Source organism: Vanellus vanellus, assembly GCF_965231255.1.
Source record: "Vanellus vanellus genome assembly, chromosome: 4".
Classification (NCBI taxonomy): domain Eukaryota; kingdom Metazoa; phylum Chordata; class Aves; order Charadriiformes; family Charadriidae; genus Vanellus; species Vanellus vanellus.
This window is the reverse complement of record NC_138909.1, coordinates 52,990,362-53,016,289: the sequence shown is the minus strand read 5'-3', so window position 1 is coordinate 53,016,289 and position 25,928 is coordinate 52,990,362. Positions and strand designations below refer to the sequence as shown.

General features: G+C 40.0%; 2 protein-coding genes across 3 annotated transcripts in view; both read left to right on the top strand.

Moving 5' to 3' along the window:
- The window catches only part of MXD4 (MAX dimerization protein 4), a gene marked incomplete at its 5' end in the record, with an annotated part of 39,439 nt that extends 32,655 nt beyond the window's left edge, over positions 1 to 6,784 (top strand). For both annotated transcript variants that reach the window (XM_082483120.1, XM_082483121.1), the window contains 2 exons: positions 2,808 to 2,967; positions 3,977 to 6,784. In XM_082483120.1, the coding sequence (XP_082339246.1) occupies positions 2,808 to 2,967; positions 3,977 to 4,125 (309 nt within the window). In that variant the 3' untranslated portion in view covers positions 4,126 to 6,784. The remainder of the gene's footprint in view (positions 1 to 2,807; positions 2,968 to 3,976) is intronic.
- A 9,442-nt stretch (positions 6,785 to 16,226) lies between these two features.
- HAUS3 (HAUS augmin like complex subunit 3) lies at positions 16,227 to 24,778 on the top strand. The gene is made up of 5 exons (XM_082482542.1): positions 16,227 to 16,292; positions 17,724 to 18,755; positions 19,878 to 20,314; positions 21,934 to 22,162; positions 23,483 to 24,778. The coding sequence occupies exons 2-5, from the start codon at positions 17,844 to 17,846 to the stop codon at positions 23,714 to 23,716; spliced, it is 1,812 nt and encodes a 603-aa protein (XP_082338668.1). The 5' UTR covers positions 16,227 to 16,292; positions 17,724 to 17,843; the 3' UTR covers positions 23,717 to 24,778.
- Positions 24,779 to 25,928: the final 1,150 nt, after the last annotated feature.

Below are 25,928 nucleotides of genomic sequence, written 5' to 3'. Positions count from 1 at the left end.
CAGTATCAAGGTTTTGTGTTTTGCAATTTACCCTGCAGTCTCAGATATATAAAATGGTGATTTTGTGATTTCTGCTTAGTTAATAGTGGTTTACATTGTATTTAAAAAATAATATATATGTATCAAAGCTGTTCTCTGATTAATATATTTCTTTTTTAAGTACTGACCAAAGTAGTACTGCATTGATTTCAATGTAAAAAGGCAGATCCATTCATGATCAAAAAACCTAATGGAGTGAAAAGGTTTATAGCTACTAGTAAGTCTTATCCCCATCCCCACGTCTTGATGACCAGATCCTGAAGCATTTGACAGTCATTTAAAAGAAACCAAAAATGAAATGCAGCCTCCTGTTTGTTGTCCCTCCCCTTGCATGTTTCATGGGTATAACAAGTTTAAAACAAAAACCAACCCAAAATCTCAGCTGTGATCCAGCAGCAGTGCAGGTTATACATTTGCACAAGTAATTCAAAGGGAATTATTCCTCAGGCCTCCTCTCCAAAGACACGTTCACTCCCATTTTCACTGTTGTAGTTTTCAGGGGAACGGGGTTATATGCAGAAGTAAGACAAACAGGTATTCAAATGTGAAAGTTAAAGAACAGGTTTCTGCTGTTCTGTCCTGGACTGTATTTTTTTTGGTGTTATGGGGAAACAGGTCAAGAAAAGTGTCAGAGGAGAGGTTGAACACTGCCAGTAATCTTGGGATATTTTGGAGAACAGCCTGCTGTTGTACAGTATTAAGATTCACTGCAGTTGAAGAAATGGTTGTTAATTCATATGAAGAATTAAAGATTAATTTAAGCATAACTGTTCATGGGAGCAAGTTTACTGAGCTGCTTCTTCAGCTCTTGTAGCCACATTGACTCCAGCTGGGCAACCCCTGTTTTTACCATTTGAGATTTTGGCCTCTTGTTTATAATTCAGGCTAACATGCGTGAAAGGCACTGCATGTGGTTTTTGTCTTGTGCTGCCCCCCTATCATGGGCTTATGCATACAAATGGAAAGACTGTTTTTACAAGCAGCAAGTGTGAGAGATTAGCCATGTAGTTACCATTTCAGCTGCTGATAAAAAACCCTAGGAGCAGATTCTTTCCAAGTCCATCGTGCATGGTACCAAGTACTCCTTTTCTGAAAACTGAAACTGAAGTTTAGCTTTCTTTTAAAGATTTTAACTGAACCTACCCTAACTGAGTTGCCACATAATTGCTCCTCTTCCTCAGGTCAGCTCCCTCCCCACTGCACTGCCAGAGCATGCCAATGCCTGTCTGCCTTTTCTAATACAGTCATTAGTTTTGAACTTTTCACACACACATGCCCATATATTGAAACTTGCCCTGAAAGATTGGACGGTTTTGAGTCTCCTGGATATGAATCACTGAGTTCATCCCTAAAATAGTTGTTGGAGTTTGGGATTGCAGCCAGGAAAATGCAGGAAAAGGAAATCTGATCAATTGGGCACATTTGGCTTGTTGTGTGCATGGATGTACCAACCCCTTTTCTTATTATAACATCGTGTATCCACGTATGATGCACATCTACATAGTGTATTGCCTGGGAGGGGGCTTAACATGAGGCTGCAGAAGTTAGATTTCATTTAGCCAGGAAACTGCCCTGTTCAATAGTGTCAATTATTTTTTCAACGATAAATACTTTTGTTTTCAGGCTTGCACTGGAACAGCAAAATCTCTGATACCATTTTGCTTGTGGTTTGCTGTGCACTGTCCCACCTCGCTCTCCTCAGAAAACCAAGCATAGGTTCTTTCAGACGATAGGGAGGAATCATCAGCAGCTGTATTCACTCCCTGCACAGCTCCTAAATCTCAGTGGTTGTGTAAACACAGCTCACAGAGAAATTTGGTCTTATAAGTGATTTTATTTCTCCAACCTGTAATTTACTTCATCGGTTAGATACTTTTGTTGTTGTTGTTTTAATAATATAAGGTGTTTTGATTTGTGTGTCCTTCTGCCTTTTGATCCCATCATATTTATTACACTTTCTTTCTTAATTATATAGTCAATTATTTGAAATGGCTGTCAGTGATTTGGAAGAGGGTTCAGCTGAAATCTTAAAAGATATTATTTCTGTTATGGTATTTGGACCAACAGTGCAGCACATTTTACTGGCTGTGAAGTATTCTTGTCATTTCCAAAATTAATACCTTTTTTAATTCAAGTAGAGGGGAGATTTCAGGTAGATGTGTGGAAGGATCCTTTCACAGGCTGTTTGCTGAGAAGTTTTGGATTAATACCACAGATTTTGTAGGAGGTTATCACAGAATTACCGTATTTACTCTGCAGAAGTTCAAAGAAAAAAAAATGCAAGAATAAAGAGAATTGTTAGTAAATTCCTCCTACTATATATAATAATACTGCTTATTGTTAACGAAGCTTTTTAAATGGTAAAAATTTCCATGGCCTGCGGTAGGAGGAAAGAGCATTCAGAAGGCTCGCAATGGTTCCTTTATGGTGATAGGTCTCTTATTTCACCTAAAGTAGCCTTATGTTCTGACTGACACCCAAGCTGTGCTCTAGTTGTCAAAGATGATGCGAGTTTTGCCTGACAAAACTATTTAAATATCCCCCATAACCAAGGCAACAATAATTCGGGCTTAGCTGAGGAGCATCTGCCAGTGACAAAAGTCTCTGTTTAAATTGTACTGATCTATAGAATGGTAACAACAACAAAAAAAATATAAATTAAAGTATTTTAAATTGTTTTAAAATTACTGTTTATGAGAAAATCTTCAGTTACTAATGTTTTAACATGAGTAAAAACTGTCAGTTTCCTATCTTTCTCTCCCTTTAAGAAATTGGAAGAACAGGACCGAAAAGCTCTAAATATTAAAGAACAATTACAGCGGGAACACCGCTACCTCAAACGCAGATTGGAGCAGCTATCCGTGCAGGGCATGGAGCGTATCCGCACTGACAGTATGGGATCAACAATATCCACTGACTCTGAACAAGGTAATTGAACGAGGGCTTCCCAAAGGGAGTTGCAGGAGCAGGAAGGAAAAGGGAAGTAGGGAAGCAAGAAAACATTATTTAGAACTAAAATCAAGCTTTCAGCAAAACCCAGACAAAATTGTTCCATTATGAGACTTGCAGAATAAAAAAAAAATACTGCATCCTTCTTACATTCTTTGAAAAACATCTTTTTTCTAATCAATTTTGAAGCTATTAATACTGCATGTATTTTTAAAACTACTTATACTGCACGTGTTTTTGCCAGTTTTTTAAACAATTACCATTTAATGTTCCGAAGTTTTAATGTAATTGTGGGTAAGGCTGGCATAATATTTTCTTCCTGGGGAAAAAAAAAAAAATCTTACTGGTCTTAATTCACCTGTGTGAAAAAATTAATTCCACATAATTTATTGTGAAATTGTAAAATATTTTCTGTGCAATGATCACCAAGTGGTCTCTACATTTGGTTCTCATTTAAGACAGAGCTCCTCAAACTGTCTGTCACCATTTCTTGTTTCCTCATTTGAAATTTTCCCGTGCCTGAACGGGACGGTCACACAGGGTGACTTTTTTAGGGCCTATGGGAGATGAGTTGTTGGTCGTGGTGCAATTATCGGTGGACAGATGGCTACACCGCGGTTGCTACTAGCCGACACCTGCATAGGTTGGAATTACCATGAGCGGTGCTGCAGTACCGTGGCCTCTGAGGGCTGGGTGGTTTTTTTAAGATCAGTGATTATGCACAGGTTGGAACAGTTCTGGGACAGCATTTGGTATTGATGTCATGCAGTATATTTATGTGGAAGAGGACAGAAGGGATTTTAATTCTTAGGTGGACAAGATGATCCTTTCCTCAGGAACTACTGTTCTAGTTCTTTTTTTAAATTACAGAAAATGAAGTATGATTCAGGTTTCGCCTGAACGTTGATTGACACAGGCAATACTGGCCCGTGATTCCTTGCTACAACTGCTGCCTTTCTGAAAACGTGCCTTCTTGTGTTTTCTTTAGAAGTAGACATTGAAGGAATGGAGTTTACTCCAGGTGAAATGGACAGTGTTGGAAGTGCCAGTGATGCTGAAGACCACTACAGTTTGCAAAGCGGTTCGAGTGACGGAGGTTACACACATTCCCGCAGACTGAATGCCAGGCTCTCATAGTGCCTGAGTTACCCGTTCAACTCAGGACCATCTGACTGAAGCACTTATATATGAATATTCCAGAGGTGTCAACTGCCACTCTTCCGGGAAACCCCAACCACAGTACTCTGACATGGAGGTTTCTTACCCACGGTTCCCTGCACTGTAACCACAATATTAGATATTGTAAATCATGGGTTTGCTGCAGAGAACTGTGGTTAGGTACAGTTGTGACTTAAAGCTAGCTTGATGTAGCCATACTGCAAATTAAAGAAAATAAATTATGTCATTCCATTCAAGAAGTATTAAATTCAAACTGTTGGAAGCATGGCGTAAGGGAGTTTGACAGTTATTTTGATTTTGCAGAAACCATTTTCAAACATGGAAGAATACATGGAATCTACAATGTGTTAGTGATTCGGAGATATGAAAACCTAAAACTACTTTTTGTGGTATTTTTTCATGAAAAAAACCCAAAACATACTGAACGCTGTATAGCAGGCTGCGTAGAGTAAATTCTTTCAGCAGTTGTTGTTTGGGTGAAGCAGGCAGATAAATCTTCAAATCTCAGATGATCTTTAGAAAAGGTCATATTTACAAGTCACTACTGTACTTCAAAACGGGGGAAAGCCAGCTCTAATAATGACTTCATGTGGGATGATCTCGACTTTCTTTTGCTTTTTTGTATTCAATATCCAACCAGCAGCAAATCATTCTATCCATGTTAACGGGAATACTAGAAAGCAACACTGCAATTTTAACCTGTTATCGTGGAGTGGATGACATTTGAAGCATTTCAGTGCTTTTTTTGGCTTGTTTTTTTCATTTCTTTGTCTGAAGAATACAGAACTCAAGTGATCCAGTTTGTGACAGTTAATCTTTCCTTGCAAGGAAATGAAATACCTGTTTGCTTGTATTTTTTTTCTTTTCTTCTATTTACACATGTCAATACATTTTTATGGAAGGCATGGCTTAAAATTACAGTATTCAGCTAGAAGATAATTAATCTTTTTTTTTTCTTTTGCACACTATAATTGCATTTTCTATTCTTAAAAAAGTGCAAAAAATTTAAAATGTATGCTGTAAAACAGCAAAGTTTATTTAGTACTCATCAAGCTGTTCAGAACATATTTACCCAAATTGTAGCAATACTATGAAGATGTATTTTAATACAACTTCTGCTTAGTGAAGTCATTAGAGCTTGGCTTGCCGGGTAAGAAAAAAACGGACCAGTCTTTGCATTATCTGTTTAAAGAAGGTCTTTTAAAAAAAAAAAAAAAAGAAAAAAAAAAAGAAAAAAAAAAGAAAAAAAAAAAAGAAGAAAAAAAGAAAAATGCTATAAACACTTTTAGGGAAGTGATTTTAGCAAGTGTAGTCTATATTTCCTGTAAGAGATTTTGTATTATATTTTCCTAAATGTTCTCATTTACTTGTATAGGGAGGGGAATGGTACAGACCCAGACCAGAGTCTCAGGGACTCTTCACCTTTGTCATATTGTGCCTTGGTGACCATTTATGTATGCCTCTCCTTTTCATTGTTTAAAGGACAACTAAGCTTTGTTTCAAGTCCCTCTGTTCGAATGGTCAGTTGTCCACCTTCTTACCGATGAAGCAGAGAGGTGTATTTATATCTTCACCCTCTCACAGCTGATTCAGTATGGCTTTAAGTAAAATCATGAAATTAGGTTTTGGTGCGAGGGTTAATTGTCTTTGTATAAGCCCTCCCTTGGATTCTTCAGCACCCGAATCTATATTTTGTTAGCTTATGAAGTCAGGGTCTCTGTGAGACCAGCGCTCGGTGGCTAGGGAAACACAAATGTACTGTGTAAGGCTATGGGATGTCCAAGTGTGGTGCCATTTTTAGCATTCAGACACAAGACCTCATGACAGACTGACCATGATGATCAAAAACAAAGATTCAGTTGTTCTTTCAACATCTGACATACGTGTCCTCCCTTTGGCTCTTACAACACGGAGTAGAAATATGAATACATTTTGTGGCAGCTTACAGATCCTTGTTTGCACTCTCGCTTACTGCTTGGAACTTGCCAACAAGGAAAACGTGTATGTTTAATTTACATAACCTAATGGACGGCCACCCCTACTTTGGCACTGGGGAGGGGCCTAAGGTTATAAACTCTGGCAGCTGAATAAGAAAACAATTAACCTTTTCTGTGATGCAGGTTTTGGTATTATGTTCTATACACCTTGCATATTACTAAAATCCTCAGTGTTGGGGAAAGCACACAGCAATATACTCATTGTGTGTAGCTGACAAGCAGCAGAAATTACTAGCTCCTTTGGTGCATATGTAACTAATTTCCAAATCATGGAAAAAAAAAATAAGAGTTTACTTTAACACACGACTGTTAACAGGAAAAAAAAAAAAAAAGGCTAGTATATTGTTGCTGTTCATTTATTATATAATGAACACACTCATGAATTGTAAAGTGTTTCCTTTCATGACAAGCAGCTCTTGCACAGAACCTCCTAATGAAAAGAGATTTGAAACTTACAGAAGGAAAAACGAGATTTTAAATTGAACATTATTGTACCTTAGGTCGACCTGAAATTTTCCTTTTAAAGATGAATGTGCTAACTTAATGAGTTCTTCCACGCTGGGTATCCATGGCTTTGTAGATCTTATATTTTCAATAAAAATTACTCGAATAATCTTGAGTGTAAATGAAAAGGGTTTATTTGTTTTTGCTTTTTCAGTTATTACAGCTGGGGGCTGTTAGGCTGGTAAAGAAAAATGACCCCCTACTGCCTGTGTCGTTCTCCCTCAAGTACAGCCCAGTTTGAGGTGGTCTTTTCAGGCACAGCCCCCTTTTCTGCAGCTGGGACAGAAGAAGCCCAGTTGAAGGCAACAGCACAACTGTTTCACGTGTCGAGTTTGGGCGGCCATGGCTGTGGTCCAGCCCTGGCGACAGTCGGGGCTCTGACATTCCTTTAGGGGCGCGATTCACCCTCACGCTGAGCAGCCAGCGCAGCGCTACCTGTGGCAATAGCACCCTGGGATGCAAATAGTTTTCATTCATTTTTTTTTTAAGCTGGATATCGGGGTGTGTGTGCATGCATGCATGCAGCCGCGTGTGCGCGCGCACAACTGTATCTGTAATCACAACGTGACTGCAAAACGCATACTGCTTGCTGCGAGATTAAATACTACCAACCGCCTTGGCAGCTCTGCCGTTTTCTGTCCTGACCCTGCTTTTGGCAGGTGAGGAGGTCCCACTGCTAAGTTTGTCTGTCCCCTCTGCAATTACCCCATGGGAAAAGGAGTAGGGACAAGATTACAGGGTTGCTGGGTCTTTTCCTCTGTGGAAAAGGCTCTGGAGAGATGAAGTCATCGAGAAGTTCTTTTTATGGAGACGCAGAGGTTTGGCCTGTTTCCTGGTGGGAAAAGAAAGGAAGGGTTTCCCCTTGCAGCACATCGGTGTTATGAGGATATACGCCTCGCTGTTTCTCCTGAGTTAGCTCTTCCTCCAGTTCTGTGAGTGCACTCTGCCATCACAGGAGAGAGGCATAAAAAAAACAGCCTAAAATTGTTAGCTTTTACTGCAGATTCTCCACTGCAATTGGGAGGATGCATCTCCTCTCCCATCCTGTCTCTGCCCAATTTGGACTCCCCAGGTGCACTGAGATTGGTTTATTTATCTTCTAAAAAGTAAGGTTTGGCCAGTAGAAACTCTACAATGCATTGCTATCCAGAGCCTGGATCCTGCATTGTCAGGCTCAGTTCAGGTGAGTTTTACCAGGTTAAAGCAGAAATAAAAAAGGTCCCCCAAAATCCATGAGAAGGACACTTTTTCACCTTCTGTTTATAGATGAGTTTCTACGCTAAATAGTAATTTCTTAGTGTAAGATTTGGGGTGGAGAAAAAAAAAGAAAAAGAATCAAAATCTAGTACAACTTGCATCTAACTTAAAGAATTAAGACTTTTACTGACCTTAAATGATGTCATAGATTTCGATCAGCTATTAGGAAGAAATTCTTTACTGTGAGAGTGGTGAGGCACTGGAACAGGTTGTCCAGAGAAGCTGTGGATGCCCCATCCTGGAGGTGTTCAAGGCCAGGTTGGATGGGGCTTTGAGCAACCTGGTCTAGTGGGAGGTGTCCCTGCCCATGGCAGGGCGGTTGGAACTAGATGATCTTCAAGGTCCCTTCCAACTCTAACCATTCTATGATATTGATGAGTATGGGTTCAGCTACACCACATGCAGCCTAACATCGTTTTGTATTAAAAAGCTACTTCTATTGATCTACAAATAAATTACTGCGATAAATGCCAGTGTTCCAAGCATCTGACTGTACACTCCGCATAACCCATTTCAGTGGATGAACTTAAATGCCAGAAGAGAAGTGGGAAACGGAAAGAGGTGAAGTTGTGTATGCGTGAGCTCTGCCTGCAGACCTGCTCCTGTTCTGAGCCCCAGGGCGTGTTTAGCCACAGGATAACTTCTGCTTTTCTTGGAGGTATTTACAGCAGTCTCTGCTACCATGACAAGTGAATATTTCACCATTTTACCAACTTTATAGCAGACTGGTAATTATCAGTGACATTTTTCATCCTCGCAGATGAGCCCTGTGGAAAAGAAATGCATTTTTAAAAAGAACCACACCATCGCAGCTTTTAATCAAGGAATATTAATTTTATACACTTCTATTTTTTGATGCTGTTGCTAAAGGAATGTCTGCAAAACAGAGTACTCTCTCAGAAATCTGACTGTTATTTTCTTTACTACTAGAGGCCATTGGGTTTGTGTGTAGTAAGAGCCAGTACCAGTGTTGATATTTAATCCACTAACTTGCACTTTTCAAAATCAGTGGAAGGAGAATTGAATCCCTTTAGATACTCTTCAAGGAAGAGCTGTACTCCCTACAAATACTGAAGGGGCAAAACACGCTCTGAAATTAATTTCACCAGCAATGAAATGATCCAATTTGCTTAAGTGACTGACTAAATGCACTGTTGTTAATTGGTAGCTGCATAGGAAACATCCAAGTGTGTTGCGTAACTACCTGGACTTAAAACACAGGGGATATATGAAACAGGAAAGATCAGAAACCATTTGGTCGCCTTGGCTGTTCTTTCTACCTGAAGTATTGTCAATTAACACCAGCACAGGATTCCTGGAGAGGCACATCCAGCCAGAGACTCGCCCCTTGGCAAAGCAGACTGAAGGCGCTCCAGTTTCAGAACTCCTTCCTTCCATTTTGCACGAGAGGTGTAAAATGTAGTTACACACGATTTATGTCATTGAAAGGGTCTGTGCAATATGGATTTTTAAGTGATGAAATTTTGGTGCACGTGAAGCACCGACAGAGAGCTTTCTGCTGTTTACCGGTGAGATCGTTACCTAAAGGTGTTAGTGAGTGGGTTCTGTGCCAGAGCCATTGGGTCCCAGAGCCAAAGGAATGGTTCATGGTCTGTGAGATGTATTATACTGTACAGATTCATTTGCCTGCACATACATGGGGCTTGCTATGTTCTGTAGCAGAGTATTGTGTTGTATCATTATCTCGTCATAATATAAATACAAATTTTTATACCTTTTTGTTGTGGTTTTCTTTTCTTTTTTTAATTTTTCATCATTTGTTTATTTTGTGTATAGCGTTTCTCTTCTTGGCATATCTTTTCATATAGGCTTAATGACTATTTCATAAGGAGCTCACTGAGTTTTAGCAATTCAAATTAATAGTATGGTACGAAGGTTGGAGTGCTATTTAAACTGCAGTTCTTTTACATATGTTGGCCCAGTGCAACCCCAATAGTCATTAACGTTATTTGTCTCGAACCATGGCTGCTGTATAAATTTCCACTATTACACTTCTGAAGACAAACCAACCTGTAAAACAAAGTGCAAATTGAAATGCATTAGTGTCTGTTTTAAGTAATTATACTTGAAACCATTCCAGCTCTGTACAAGATAGAAAAAAAAAAAGGCATTACAAGGCAGCCTACAAGTTCTGCATGTGTATTTTGTCAAATATGAAAGTCACATCACAAGTGATGTACAGCCACACAAAAATGAGCATTTTAGTTTGTTACTAGGAGAGATGAGAGGAGGGACAGAACTGAAAAGCTTTTGCAAATTGCATCGTTGTACTCTCAACTGTAGTGTGTGACAACCACTGTTTTTTTTGGTTCAGTTTGTTGAGCGTGTTGCATTTAAATACAGCGATGTCTTAAAAATATAGAAATAGTAGTTTGAAGCTGAAATCATGGCAAGTAGCTTGTTGATATTTTTATGTTTGATTCAAATAAGCTGAGCTGCTGAATCAGTAAAAATATTAATGCACAAAGCATAGTAAGCTATTTTTTTATCAAAGCTTTCTTTGAAATTACCACTGTCACAGAATAAGCATAAAATACAATCCAGCGCATCACTAACTTATTATAAATTAATCTGCGACAGAAAAAAAAGCTATACTAAACATTTAGCAGTGCTATATTTTGGGACAGCACCGCTTTTCTTAGCACAAGAAAGAACTGCATGTGTTAAGAGAATTATGACAAATGTTATTGCACTATTTCTGCAAATCCTGTACAGTTTATGACCTGTACAGCTTCTTTCCTGACATTTGTAATGTCTTATGGTTTGTTTATAGGAAAAGTAAGTTTCCTTATTTTGCTAATGATGGATGTTTCAAATTTAATATTAAAAGTCCAGAAGCTTGCATTGCCTATCAGGATGAAAATCATAGAATCATAGAATGGTTTAGGTTAGAAAGGACCTTGAAGATCATCGAGTTCCAACCCCCGTGCCAGAGGCAGGGACACCTCCCACTAGACCAGGTTGCCCAAGGCCACGTCCAGCCTGGCCTTGAACACCTCCAGGGATGGGGCCTCCACAACCTCTCTGGGCAACCTGTTCCAGTGCCTTACCACCCTCAAAGTGAAAAATTTCTTCCTAATGTTCAATCTGAACCCGTCCTCTTCTAATTTAAAGCCATTCCCCCTCATCCTATTGCTACATACCCTAGTGAAAAGTCCTTCCCCAGCTCTCCTGTAGGCCCTCTTTAGGTACTGGAAGGCTGCAATAAGATCTCCTCAGAGCCTTCTGTTCTCCAGGCTGAACAGCCCCAACCCTTTCAGCCTCTCCTCATAGGAGAGGTGCTCCAGCCCTTGGATCATCCTCGTGGCTCTCCTCTGGACATGCTCCAGCAGGTCCATGTCCTTCTTCTGTTGGGGACTCCAGAGCTGGATGCAGTACTCCAGGTGAGGTCTCAGGAGAGCCTGTTTAAATGGAAAAGAGGCTTAAATTATAGCTAAATTAATGACGATATAACCATCAGATACCGCTAAAAGAGGTAGTTTGAAATGGTTTCAATGGCAAGGTTGTCAGTTATTATTGTTTTAGAAACTTGTGAATTACCCAGTGTTTTTAAGGACCGCGTCATAGCAAGATCATGGGTTTGGAAGAGCAGAGATTGCTGCTGGTAGGAGGCTGATTTCCTTTGCCCACTATGATTTTACGCTCCCCAGACTGAGGACGCAGCTCTGTAACAGCCCCACCTCGCCCCAACCGCTTGCTCTCCTGTGTCACTGCTGTGCGAAGGAACCACTGCCCCACTGGGAATGAACCGACTGGAGTTTGATGAGAGAGCAAGGAAGCGGGAGGGATCAGGCTGGTCCTTCACAGTCCCTGCCGAGGCCCCTGTGGAGTCCTAGTGTAGGTTCCCACACAAAGGTTCAGTTTCTTGCAAACAAACCCCATTTGCAGACAGCCCAGCTGATCAGCCCCACTCCAGGTTTTAATTCAAAATAGGGTCAGAAGAGTAAACAAACAATTTTCTAGAAAAAATAATCACCTCGTGCATCATACATCTAAATACACTAGGAGTGTTCACCCAAACGTGTAGGAGCTTCTCTTATATTTATGGCATTGAATCCAACAAAGCTGAAGAAAACTAATCACTTTGACCTGCTTTTCTGGGAATACAAGGTCTCAGAATGAAATCTACCGCTCCTCTAGAGAGAAGATACATGTGCTTGGGAGAGAAAGCAAGACGGTGCCAAATTTCTGTCTCCTGACTTTGTCACAATAAAAGTTCACATGGCACTTCAAAACTGTACTTAATTCAGAATATAAATTTGCTTAAAGTAATGAATTACCTTTTAGGACAGGGTGTTTCCAAAGAGTGGTTGTTATTGCAGCAATCTGCAGCAGGGACCTCTGAGATCCTGCTGCTGCTGTGAGCAGATGTGCAGTATGATGCAAAATGAAAAAGCCTCTACACTGTTACAGTTCATCAGCTAAAAACTTATTTCCACGTCTTGTTATTTCTTTTCACACAACAAACCAAAACCCGAAAGCAGTAATATGCAAAACACTTTATAAGAGTTTTTCATCTGACAGATGTATCCCGGAGGGAAGGTTTATACTGGCCAGCTGCGATGCCTATATGACGGCAACGGTACTCCTTGCCTGTTTCTTACAGCCTGGGCCAATGGGTAACCGATAGCTTCTCTCTGAGGTATCAGGCACAACAATGTCTTATTTTGCAGTGGAACAAACGCAACGTGGCATTGATGGAATAGTGCAGAGCTTGCAGACATCCTTCCAGAAATGTCTATGCCTTAATCTGCTGGAATCCACCATAAAACGGCTTGTAAAGGCAATACGCTATCGAAACAACCTCTCCAGTTCTCGGACACAGATGCAAAACAACTGCTCCAAGAATGGAAAAAAAAAGGGTAAGGTAAGCCTTTAATTATGTTTTGACTGAACACAACCAAGAAAAAAATGAATCAGAGAAAAACAATCTTGACCCATAAGGAGCTGCAAAAGCAAACACTGAAGCACATGGGGCTGTGGTTGGGTGGGGAGAGGGGCTGTAAGAAATTTCGAGGAGACGTTTGTAACATGTTTGTAGGGGAAGGCTGTTTAATCTCTGGCCTAAAAGCCAATCGATGGCCTACCAAATGAAAATTTGTTTCACATTAGAGGCTTGTTCTTTCAAAATGAGAAGTCTAAGAGCACAATGTTCTGACCTAAAATATTTCAATTCTAGCCTGAATTCCTATGCCAGCGGGGATTATGAGATCATGCTGTCAGTCAACTCCTCTTTCGTCCATCTGTTCCCCTCCTCCTTCCCCTGATAACTTTTGAACCTTCAGGCTAATTTTCACCAAATTTGACAAAGCAGAGATAGGATGGAGGGAGGCTGCAACAGTAATCCCTGGTGAAAACTTTCATGAAAATTCCATGTCTGGGTAGAAAGAGAAATAAACAATTTCCTGCCCTGAACGTGCCTGAAAGCTGGTCCAGTTGAGCTCTTCACTATTTCGAGAGGTGGCTACTGGCCAGCACGTATGTAGCTCCAAACCAGCTACAGAATGAGCATATAGCCCTACTTGCCCAGCTAAACAGATGGGGACGTAAGTTTTGTGAAAGGCCATGAGGGAGGTGGGACATTGTATGTGTGCGAGTCAGGAGAAAGGGAGAGGAACCGGTCACGCAGGGAACTGAAGGCACTTGTTGCAGTGATCCAGATAGATAATTTGAGATACAGAAGATAGGCAATCTTTTATCAGATGCGTCTTCCTTCATCTAGGATGTGGACTTCAGTCACAGAGCTGAATTGCTCTCAGGACAGCAGAATTTTAGGAAGTTTTCTCAGTATTATTGACATTTAAGACTTTTTGAAAAAAAAAAAAACATAAACCAAACCAAACAATGCTGTGAAGCACAAGCCTCCAAAATACTACTGTAGGACAAGCTGATTTTAGTGCAAATAACTGATCGAACTGAAATGGCATTGTCTTATGAAATAAGCTAGTGAATGCTTTTGTTCCTTCCCCATCAGAAAGACGCAATGCACTCTATCTGCAAGACGATTTGAAAACTTCAGCTAGCCTAAATTGCAGCTGCATATCAGCCTGTAATCTGATGGGGAGGAATTCAACACTACAGCTCTTTTTACCCATGAGAACTCACTGCCAGTTCAGGGTTTAATTTAAAAGTGCCTTGCACAGCCCACATTACAGCAGAAATCAACATACGGCATTTTGCAGGCAATACAGGTGCTGATTTTGATCTAGAAATACTCATGTGAGTTAGTCCTAGCTGTGCAGAGCTGCGAGGTTGCTCATTTCCCTGTGTTGATTCATTTCAACAATTGCATTAAGTGAGATTAGAGAAGCTGCACATTTAGGACATGTAGTGGGAGGGCTCAGCCACCCACATACAGACTGGGTCAATGCTTCATCAGGGTGAAATGTACAGATGATAACATTTCTGGATGCAATAAATGATTTCTTTCCAGAATAACTGGCCTTAGAAACCAGAAGAAAAAAATGCCATTCGGAATTTAGTCTTCAGAAGTGCAGAGGATCTAATTCAAGAGCTATTAGTGGGTGAGCTGCTCCATAGTAGCAACCACAATATAATTAAGCTTAACACTGTAAGAAGAGAGCAAGCCAAATAAAGCAAACGGGTACTCAATTTTAAGAAAATGACCTATGCAAAAATGGGGGAAAATGCCAGAAAACCCGAAATGAGCAGTTCAAAAGCAAGAAACCTACAAACATTCAGTAGCCTTAAAAAAAATACTGTACTAGAAGCCCAGGTAAAGTGTCTGACAGAAGTAAAAAACTGTGGCCCAAATCTCCCCCCATCATATGACTGGATGAGAAAGTTAGGAAGGCTGCGGCGAGGCAAGCAGGGAAGCCCAGAAAAACGTGGCACGCGAGATGTAAACAGGAAATGAAGAGGGCTAAACTGGAGGGGTGGCTGATAAAGGATGCTCCAACCACTAGTGAAAAGTTGACATGATGCTCAGCTCAGAACCAGCCCTTGTAATACAGAAAAGGTCCCGCAGTCGTTGTCCAAGCACTTTCTGGTGGCTCTGTGGGCAGCGGCAGCCAAAAAGCCAAGAAAGCAGTGAGCATCGTGAGGAAGGACGTTGGAAACAAGGGGTTTGTAGGAAACCTTGGTGCACCCACACCTGGAGGCGTGCGTGCCGTCCCTGCACCTCAAGCGAGGCGTAGCTGTGTTGTAAGAGGTAGAGAGGAGGACAACTCAAATCAGTGAGGGAACAGAGCACTTGCTTTTTACAGAGGCCAGATTTTGGAACTCTCCAAACTGGAGAGGACAAAGCTCTAGGGAAATGTACCGGTGGTCTCTAAGTTGCTGTGAAGGCCACAGGTAAGGTAAACGCAGAGGTGGTATTCACCAAATCCTGCAACGCTAGAGCTGAGGGTCATTTGATGGGATTAGGAGGTGGTTTAAAAAACAATTAAGAAAGTGCTTTTTTAAGCAGCAGGTAGTGAAGTTCTGGAATTTGTTCCTTGTGAAGTTTTGGGGTTATCAGAAGGTTTGGGTTTTAGCATGTATCAGCAGGTTCAAAAAGGGGTAAGACAAGTGAATAGACATGAAGTCCACGACAAAATATGAAAAGGACTAGGCAGGGATGACTCAGTAACATAGCAACTGTAGACATAAGGGTGGGTGGCCACCATTACCCCTCAGCTTCAGGGCGGCTGGTGGACACACTGGTCTGAGGCCCGCTTTTGGCCACAGCTGAGCAGCTTCAAACTGCTGTCACGTCTTTCTCATCCCCCCCCCTCCCTCCCACCCACCCTCCCAGACGCTGGCCGCTACGGCCCCCAGAACAACCCCATGCCGCGGCGGAGAGGCGCGGACCCCCCTGAGGCGAGAGGCGGCCACTCAGCGCAGACTCCCCCCGTCCGCTCCCTGTGGAGAGCACCACCCCACCCCGCCCCGCCGGCGGTCGTCCGCCCGCGTGACGGACGTCACTGGTCAGCGGGCCAACCCCTGGGCAGGCCACCTCCTCCCCCCCGCCTTGGCACGAGAGACGCGCGTGCGCTTGGCGCCTCTGGGGAAGGTCCGCGGAGGTAGGGAACAGAGGGGAGGGGAGAGGAGAGGAGAGAGGAGAGGCGCGGCCGCGCAGGCGCAGTCGGGGGTGGGGGAGGGGGCGGACCGGTGGCGGCCCTTCTGCGGCGGGGAGGCCGCGCGAGACTTAGCGCGTGGCGGGCGTTTCGAGCCGTTGGCGCTCCAACGGCCGGCGGCCCCGCCCTTTCCGTGCGTGGCTCGGGCCGGGCTCTCTCCGCCCGGGGCGGGGACGCTGCCCACGCGCTTCCTCAGCCTTCCCGCCATTTTCTGCGCGTCTCTCCCCCTTCTGTCCCCTCCCGGCAGTGGCTGAGGCAGAGCGTTCTGGTGAGTATCGAGTGGTGTGGGGTCGGGGCTGGCTCGCACCGGGGTGGGGAGCAGCCGCCGCAGAGTTCTTGTTTCTCCTCCGTCTCGTCGTCCTGCCCTGTCCTGTTCGGGGTCGGCTCTCAGCCGAGACCCACTCGGGGGCTGTGGGCAGCAGCTGCCCCCAGAGTCGGGACCTGGCCGGCGGGTGTGTGAGCTCGTCGGCGCTGGGAGAAAGCCCCTGAGGGCGTCTCCGCTCCGGCGGGCTGTGGCGCTTGGGCGGCCCTGTGCTGGGGACGGGGACCGTGGGTAGCTGCCTCAGGGGTCCGGAGATACTATTTGTGGTGGCTGGTGGCGTCTTAGCGGCAGTGTCAGCGTGCCTTAGTGATCTGCATGCGCACATATAAAACCTATGTGCGCTGCTTTTTATTTACTTGTTCTGACGACACCCTTTTTTAGCATGGGAGGCAGAGGGCGGTTGGAAGGCTGCCCTGTGACATGAAACTTGCATAACAAACTCAATTTCTTATATAATCTGTAACTATAATGTAAATTAAATGCAGACAGAATTTCAGAAGGATGCGCTTACTTGTTCAGCACTCAGGTCCTCCCGGCAGGCTGGCGAAGTGGGGTTTTCTGGTGGAATGTATGTTCTAGAAACAAAGTATTAAGTAATACCAAATTAACACACACGCCCCCGGATATTACCAGAGTATTGCAGACGAGGCCTCCTGACTTTCTTGATAATTTAACCTATTCTTCGCTGTCTGTTGCGCTCACTTTAGCAGATGATTCGTTTGCTGGGTAACAGCAAAACAGCAAACTTCTTTTTCTTGTAACTTTTAAGTTGTGACTATTTTCACAAGAGTATTTACACTGATCGTAACTTAATTTTTTATAATTGGTTGGAGAACTGCATTATTATGTTGAGATATTTTTAAGTTAAAGGATTTCTTGTTCCATTTTCAGAGGGAACTTTAAAATGAAGGTTTAGAAGACAACATTCTGCTTGCTGCTGAAGTAAAAAAAAATCTTTATAAGCAAGACATTGAAGCACAGTATAACATCACTGTAGTTTTGGGTTTAGAAGAAGCTGAAAGCTCCTCATTTTGAAAAAGTTAAAATGATTGTAGGTGGGGTTTTTTATTTAATGTGAGGAAAAACTGTAAGTAAATCACTTTTGCAGGCCAATGAGTTACTCATTATTTACACCTGTTGCTTTTAAATTAATGGTAGTATTCCATTTTAATAGTAAATTTATGTGAATTAAGGAAAAACATGTGTTTGCAAAGATCGGGGGTTTAATTGATGCAAAAAATGTGTCCTGATTTGATGAACAAAATATATTAAGACACCCTGAAATAAAAATTGGTTTCTAGTCTTTAAATAGCCACTCTAATCCAGAATAGCATTCAGTTTTCTGGTGTGATCTGATGCTTCTTTTTTCCTGTGCAGACTCTTCTTATTAAAATACTGAATATTCATTTAAAATGACAAAAAAGATTACAACCGGAATATTACCCCGGATTTTTTCATGTATTTGGATCATCTCTGCTTAAAATAATTATTTTAATCATGAGCTGTGGCAGTGATTTTGTGGAAACTCTTAAGAAAATTGGGTATCCAAAAGCTGATGAGCTTAATGGAGAAGATTTTGACTGGCTGTTTGAGTCTTTGGAAGACAATTCTTTTCTGGAGTGGTTTTGTGGAAATGTAAATGAGCAGTATGTGGTATCTGAAGAAGAACTACAAGATTTTGAGTCTCTTCTTGAGTCTGGTAAGCCTGTTTTGGAAGGAAATGCACTGGATGAAGTCCTTAAAACCTTGAGGCCCATGGATTCAAAGAACAGTCGCCAAGAGGAGGAGGAACTGAAGAAGTTAGAGGATGAGTTTCAAACTCTTCAGAAGTTAAAAAAACTTCAAATTCATCGCCATAATAAGCTTCAAATGATGGTTTCTGCAAACAGCCATATGTTACAAACATTAAAAAGCAAAGAGGAAGAAGCACATAAAGATTTGAAAGAAGGACTGCAAATGTTTACTGCAGCAAATAATAAGCTTAATAATGAACTGCTGTCTCTTATGGATGCAGCTGAGAAACTTGCCTCTTTCTTCACTGCTTCAGATTCAGAACAAGGGTCAAGTTCACATCCAGTGTTTTTTTCCCAACTTTCTTTGGACAAGTATTTGTCTCAGGAAGAACAAAACACTGCAGCGCTTACATCATACATAAAAGCCCATTTTTATCAAGGTGAGTCTGAATGCGTTGAAAATTCACACGAAGGCAGCTTTGAGCTTGCAGGTATAAGCAAACAAGTCACTTGTGATGAGGCTAATGAAGTTTGTGAAGAGAGTCAAGAGATGGCTAGGCTCCAGACAGCATATATTTGTGCTCAACATCAGCTAATTCAGATGCAAGCTAAAGAGGAGAGCATGAATTCAGCTATAAAATGCGCGGAGAGCATGCTGCAGTCCTTAAACAACAAGGTGAGTTGCAAAAGGTGATAGAAGGTAGTGGAGTTTTAAACAGGCAGGTGTGTTCAACTGCATTTAGTAAAAGGAATTGCTGAGTTACTGTTATTTCAACTATTTTTACATAGTGAAATTGCACTTTTATGAAGTTTTAGTCTTGCTCACAGAACTCTTGTGAAATAGCTTCAATTTCTCTAGTTAGAAATTCTTCAGTATGGCAGAGTACCTTGAATTCTACTTTCCAGAATTGCTACCTGAAAAAAACAGAGAATTTAGCAGTACTTTTCCAGCTTAGTTTAGGTTTGAAATTTCAAATTATACGTTGCTCTCAGTTGTTTGTACAACAAACAAAGCTTAAATTTGGTCGAAATTTTGTGGTATTAAGGAGCTAATATGATACATGTATTCCTGTTCATATTCCATAGCATAAACTTGAAGAATCTTAGTTCCCTGACTTTTTGAAACTCAAGTATTTGTAATGTGATGACATTATGGTGATGTGTTTTAAATACCAAATAAATGGATTGGATTGTTGAAGCCCCATAAATCTCTCAACAAGTGAGCAATTGGCAGATATGACTAGTGGAATTTAAGAATGTGAAAAAATTGTAACAGAAGGAAAAATATTAGCTTCTGCCAGTCATGGACTAATTTGAGGCATTGTGTCAGCTTGTGTATTTTCATTTATGGATGAATAGCGTATCGGACTTGATTGATTAGAATAATTTGAAAAAGCTTGACTCTGATAGCAGAGTTGATACTTATCCAACTGAATATAAAAAATTATGATAGCATGTGAAATTTCAGTTAGCCATGCTTGAAATCTGGGTGCTGAGTAAAATTACAGCTCTTCAATTTTTTCCACAATAAACTGTTTCCTGGCCCTGCAATGGAATTAAATTACTCTTTATTGAATTGCACTTATTTGATATCTACTTTTAAAATCTGTATTTGCCTTGTGTTGTAAAGTTCTGTAAAACTGCTTGTGGAGTTTCCATTTAATTTCGTAGATACAAAAGATGCAAAGATTTTTAATGTAACATAAGTACATGAATTGTGTGTGAACTGAAGAAATGGGTTAGGGGAGTGTCTTGGAGGGAACCATGAAGAAATTGACAAACATTTTGCTTTATGCAGGATATTGGAAAACAAGAAAGCCTGGATGCCAAAATATCTAGTTTAAATGATGAAATGTCAAGAATTAAACAAGAAATAGCTCAGATAAACAATGAAGAGCTGCTTCCCCTTCTGAAAGAGAATGCGCGACTTTTGAGTGCACCAGTGGTGAAAGGACACTTGCTTCATCAGATTGCTCAGCAGGACTACTATGCTTCGAGACAAGATGAAATATGCAGGCATTTGATAAGACAGAAAGCATCATTTGAACTTATTGAGCTAGCCTATGAAATGGAGTTGAAGAAACATAAGGAGATCTGCTGTCAACTTGAGAATTTGGTAGAATCTCTGAAACAGAGCAGTAATGAGTTGCAACAGAGACTACAGTTAATAATTGAGCAAACTCAACATGCAAAGCCAAGGAACACTATTAGTTCAAAAGATGGTTTCTCTTGCAGGTAAGTGTTACAGTTGCTATGGTACTTCAATTTAGTTTGAAATAATATTTGGGAGATAAAGCTTAGGCAAGCGTTCTTAGGTACTTGCTATAGCTAATTAGTATCTTGAATTCTCCAGAACTGAAGCCTTCAAGATATGAGATTTGCCTCTTGCTTATCCTTTGAAATTCTTAAGTTTGCCAGAGGAAAAACTGTTCAATTATCAGTCTTGTTAGTATTGCTGAAGCATTCCCAAGCAATATCTGGAATATAATGAATGTTTAAAGCCAAACTTGTGTTATATGGTGCCCTGATCTAGGACCTCTTGAAAGTTATTCTAGAAGTATACATAGAGAGAGCTGTTAATAACTGTGGTTTCCTGCATAATATGCATGGCCTCATCAGCTTAGTCTGCAAAAACCCCCATGTGGTAGAGGAGAGGAACAACTCCTTCAATACATGAAATGTGTTTCGCTTATTTTTACTGCTTGATTTGCTATCTGGCTTGTGTGTCCTGTCGCACATATAGAAGTGTAGTTTTTCACCGTATAAGTAATTAAGTCTCCTTGTAGCTCAGGTGATACAGTAGAAATGTGTGCTGTGTTGCTGTCACTTCAGGACTAAACCTTTTGATGAAGTGTATTGCATAATTATAGGTGTGTTAATGTCAGACTTTTCCTCCTTCTTTAAAATGGTGCTTTAAGTGTTTTTTAATAATTGTTAAGGGATAGTTGAATATGGTCTTGCATAGCGAATAACTGCAAGAATTAGGCAGCATTAATTTTGCTCCCATTGTGTGTTTGCATTGGCAACTTGTAACGTTTTTGTTCAGGTTTATTTTTAAGTCTCCAATCTTTGAATCAGAATGTTATCTGGCTACTTTTTCGCCTTTTTTTTTTTTTTTTTTTCCCCAGAAAGGCAAGGCATGTGTTAGTATTCATGATTGTGAATGGAAGTTGAAAAAGTTACAAACCCTAAAGGGTTTGTAAGTAAAAGACACTTCAAAGAAAGTTGGTTGCTTTTGAAATAAAGCTCCTGCTCTTATTAAAACCAATCTGACTCTATATTTGGGCTTAACTCCTGAAGATTTTAATATGCAGAGGTGGTAGTAGCAACGAGCAAATTTATGTGATCGTATTAGACTCTTCCTGATGCAGTTTGTAACTAACTTGTAACTAACTGGAGAATATCTGTGCAGTCTCTTCATAGAAAATGGGAAATAGTCCAATAAGCTTGAAAATGTTATAAAGATATCTCTTATTTCTTATTGGCCATTGAAGTCTGCTGTTTTTCAGCACTTAAAGATTGGATCTTACTTTGCTGTCCTTGAAGTGTTGGGAAATAGTTGGCAAAAGCACATTGTCAACTTCTATTTGCACTTATTGTGTACTTATTAACCATTACTTTGGTATTCCATTGCTGTTAATTTAATATCGAAATATTTTGGAGTCCTGTTAATCACACACTATCTATAGCTAGTGTCATTAAATCAGTGGGAGATACAGCAGTGTAGGAAGAGTACCCTGAGCAGTACTGTCCTTTACTGAGTTCTCAACACAAATATCTTCTCTTGACTAATAATGACAGGAGTGCTTAGGAGACTTAAAAATGCTTGTGTGTCTTAACTTCTTTTGTTACAGGCTATATCAGCTTCTGGAAGGAGAAAATAAAAACCAGCAGTTGTTTAAAACATACAAAAGACTGGAGCAGATGGCTCAGAAGTTGAGGCAGGACTGTGCTACAGTACAAGATCAGCTAGCAGCGTCTTCTCAAGAACAGTCTCTCCTTTTGTCCAAGCTAAAAAGTGATGTAGATACCCTTCATGATGCTCTGTATCACGGAGGAAAACAGATACAACTCAGTAGTCGGGTAAGCCCTTACCTAGTTATTAAAATTATTACATGAATGTGTCATGTTCTTTTACTGAGAAAAATGCAGTATGAAGGCTGTAGACACAAACTGTCTCCCCCATGTCAGCAACAATTTTATTAGCGTAACGATGATGGGCTCGGTATTTACGTTGTTCTTGGCAAATGTTGGGTTTTGTAAATGCAGGTAATTTTTTGTTTCTGAGCAAATCATTGCATCTAACTCTTAATTTCTTTCAAAGGCATATACAGTCATGTATTACTAGTGAGTTTATGGTGTGGGAAATAGGTTGTCTAGGTATAGTGTCACTGGAAAACTTGTTTAAACTTTATTTCAGGCGTTATGGATAACAGCAGGGGAAAAGCCCATCTGAATAGTACAGTTTGGCCCCTTAAAATGCCTGGCCATGGGTGACTCATTTAGACAAGATAAGAATATCAGAATTTCAAAAGACAGTTGTAGTAGGACAATCCTGCTACAGAGCTCCCAGGTGTTGGGTTTAAAGCCTCTTTTAAATGGGAATGGAGGTTGTTAAATGCAACTTGTTATGTTTTTTAAATAATTGTAGATATCTCAAAAGTGGATTGAGGGAAGTCTTCTGTTAAATAATACTTCCTTGATTAAATACATAAAAACATATTTAACACTTCCATCTGTTAAGTGAATTTGCAACATATAGAACAGTTTTAAAAAAAACAATTAAAACTTTGTAGTTGGAACAATATGTATTTAGGGATTACACATTATTAAATCAAATACCTTTCTATTGATTCAAGTTAAAACATAGTGACATCTCTTTCTATTGCTACTGTTTATCAAGAAAAGTAATTCCTTTAATAGGGAAGTAATGTGCAAGTAGGTGACTAGCCTGCTTAGACTGAACTATAGGAATGACAGTTGGACAAATTGTAGCTGGTAATTAAAGCTTTAATTTTAAAATAAAATTGGCTTTTTTGTTGTGTTTTTTTTTTGTTCCTTTTTAAGATTTGACTAGCTATGAAGACTTGTAATTGACTGAAAACCTCATTCAACTGTCTATCTAGTTGAGGGCCAGATTCTTATGGTCTTAATTCATCTGGTCTAGTAAACAACTCAATGAAATTACATTTTCATAACCTGATGCAAGTACCATTACAGGGAGCTCATTCAGTTACATAAATTGAATGGAGTCCCTTATCACCTGTGTTTCAAGTTCTTGTGATGACTTTTCACTTACAAGCAAAAGTAGCTTTCAAAAACAAAAAACTTCTGTATTTGTATTTCAACTAGTGTATTAACAATATAAAAGTGATAATTTTTTGTCTTAATTTTTTTTGTTAGGAACTTTGTGAGCAGTTTCATCAACTGGAAGGTGATTTAAATAAACTAAATCAACTCCTTATGGATCTGATTGCTGATGTGAAGTCAAAGAGAAACTTTTTAGAGTCCAATAAGCTGCATCAGATGGAAAGAAACTTGTATGTGTATTTTTTCAAAGACAAAGACCACTTGAAAGAGATGGTAGAGAAGCTTGAGCAGCAGTCTGCAGCTAAAGCCGGTGTTCTGGAAGATTAGAATTTCACCACCGGTGGAGTTCTTAGTTTTTAAACTTCAATGTACTCTTAAGAAAGGAAAGTGTGTTAATGTAAACTGCCTACAAGTTTATGGAATGATAAGTATTAGCTTATCAAGGCTAACATTTATCTATCATTGCGATGTATGTTTAGCTGCCACGATTACCAAGTTTGGATTGCGTACTGCTTTATGGCTTTTTGCATCTGCCCAACAAGTTCAAATCTCAGTTTTGTCAAAGTTCTTTTGATATGAAGTAATGCCCTGGTTATTTGAATGAATTCCATTCAGGCTGCTCTCTGCTACCCTGTATGTTGATTTCCACTGCACACAGCATAGCACAAAAAGGAACATTTCATACTCTTGAGATAAGTTTTCTTGCATGCTAAGAACCTTTGATATGTCAACTGAAAAATAAATGCAGAGAAGGCATTCCAGATTTTGGAACATGAATGTAATGTGCTCCTTCTGAAGATAAGAGTTCTCCAAGGCAGATATTCCATGATTGTTTCCCTTCCAGTTTCTCCTAAGAAGATTTCGTTTTGTTAGAAATGTGTTGGAATATGTACCAGAATCTGTTTCAAGTACCAAGACCATCTGTTTTAAGATCATTCCGATATCTCTTAATTTAACTTGTGGCCTGTCTTCTCCATTGAAACCAGCCCATGCTCATACTGGGCTCTTCAAAGAAAAAGAATTTTATATTTACCTTTTGGACTTCTGAGTTTTGTCTGTAATTTATAATGATAGGCATTTCATTTCAGAGTCCTGATGCTTTCATACTTCCACTTTCATGTGCATTGTTAGACTGTTTATCAAATTTTTATATCGCTTCCTAATATACCAAGTGTTGTACGTATTGATGAAGGTTATTAAATTAGCTTTAACTTCAGTGACAGTAGTGTTAAAACTCTTTTGATGGCTTTTAACTTTTATGTGAGTATAAGTTATTTTTAAATGTTTAATTTTTTTTGACTTACTGGTTTAATGTCTTTATATCTGGATTTCATGTTGCTTAACTCTATATGTTGTGTGTATTATTAAATGCCAAACACTATAAATTCAGTTCAGTGTTGTCAATATTTATGGTGAATCTGTGTGTTGATTTTAGGTGTGTTCTCATGCATAGTGTCTTGTTTATATTTAGTCTACAAGGTTCTCATTTTGATATGACCCTGAGGCTTTTTGACTGCTGCTTCCCCACCCTGAGAAGTCGGGGACCGTTTTTACTCTGTTTAGGAAAGAAGTGGTGCTCTTAATTATAAAAGTTAGGAGAAGTTGTGCATGGGGAAAGTTATACTTCCGACTCATGGAATGTCGTGGAAAAGAAAGCCATTCTTTGCCTCTCTGCCTTTTGCATGCTTACTATAAAATTTGAGCTAGATAGATATAGCTAATGCTAATACAGCCTGATGGATGTTCCTCTTTGAATCTGGATACAAATGTTTGTACTTGTAAGTATTCAAACTTGCAATCTGCCTATGGTCTTAAGCTAAGAAAAATATTTCCATGTAAACAGAGGAAATATTGTTTACTTGATGGTTAACTTGACTTGAAAGTCTACTCATGCACTGGATTTAGTGGGAGAAGACCAGAGTAACAGGACTCCAGTTATTGACTTGTATAGGAGTAATTTATTTAACAGCAGTTTCTGGTAGAGCAATTGACTTGTACAGCTTGAATCCTTTAAATATTTGGAAAATGTTGGGTATTTATCTTGTGTTTATGATAAGTTTTATGCATTGTTCTGGTCTGACTATGTAAAGTCAACAAAGTCATCAGTATGGATGCTGTTGTTTCAAATTGCCTGCATGTGTTGTATCTAGGGGGTCTCCAAATATTTCCTATGTATTACAGAATATGGCTACAGGTCAAGTAGAAAAGCAACTGCTTTTCAAAAAGGTAACATTTAGAACAGCAATAGCTGCAGTCAAAGCTTGTAGAGACTAGATGGTGGTGACCTGTTTCTTGAATTGACAAATTATAGTAACTATTTTAATGTTATTAACATTTAATAATAATTGAGCACATCTGTTACACAAAGCTTAAGGAATAGAGGTCTCTTACTGTAAATATTTTCTGAAACAACACATTACTAATGTTTATATATCATGATGGTAATACTTGTTTCTTTCATCTTGTGTTGGCTCTATTTTGGCAGTTACTTGAAAGGCTTTTTCCTTGATAAAATTGGAGCACCAATAACAGTAAACGT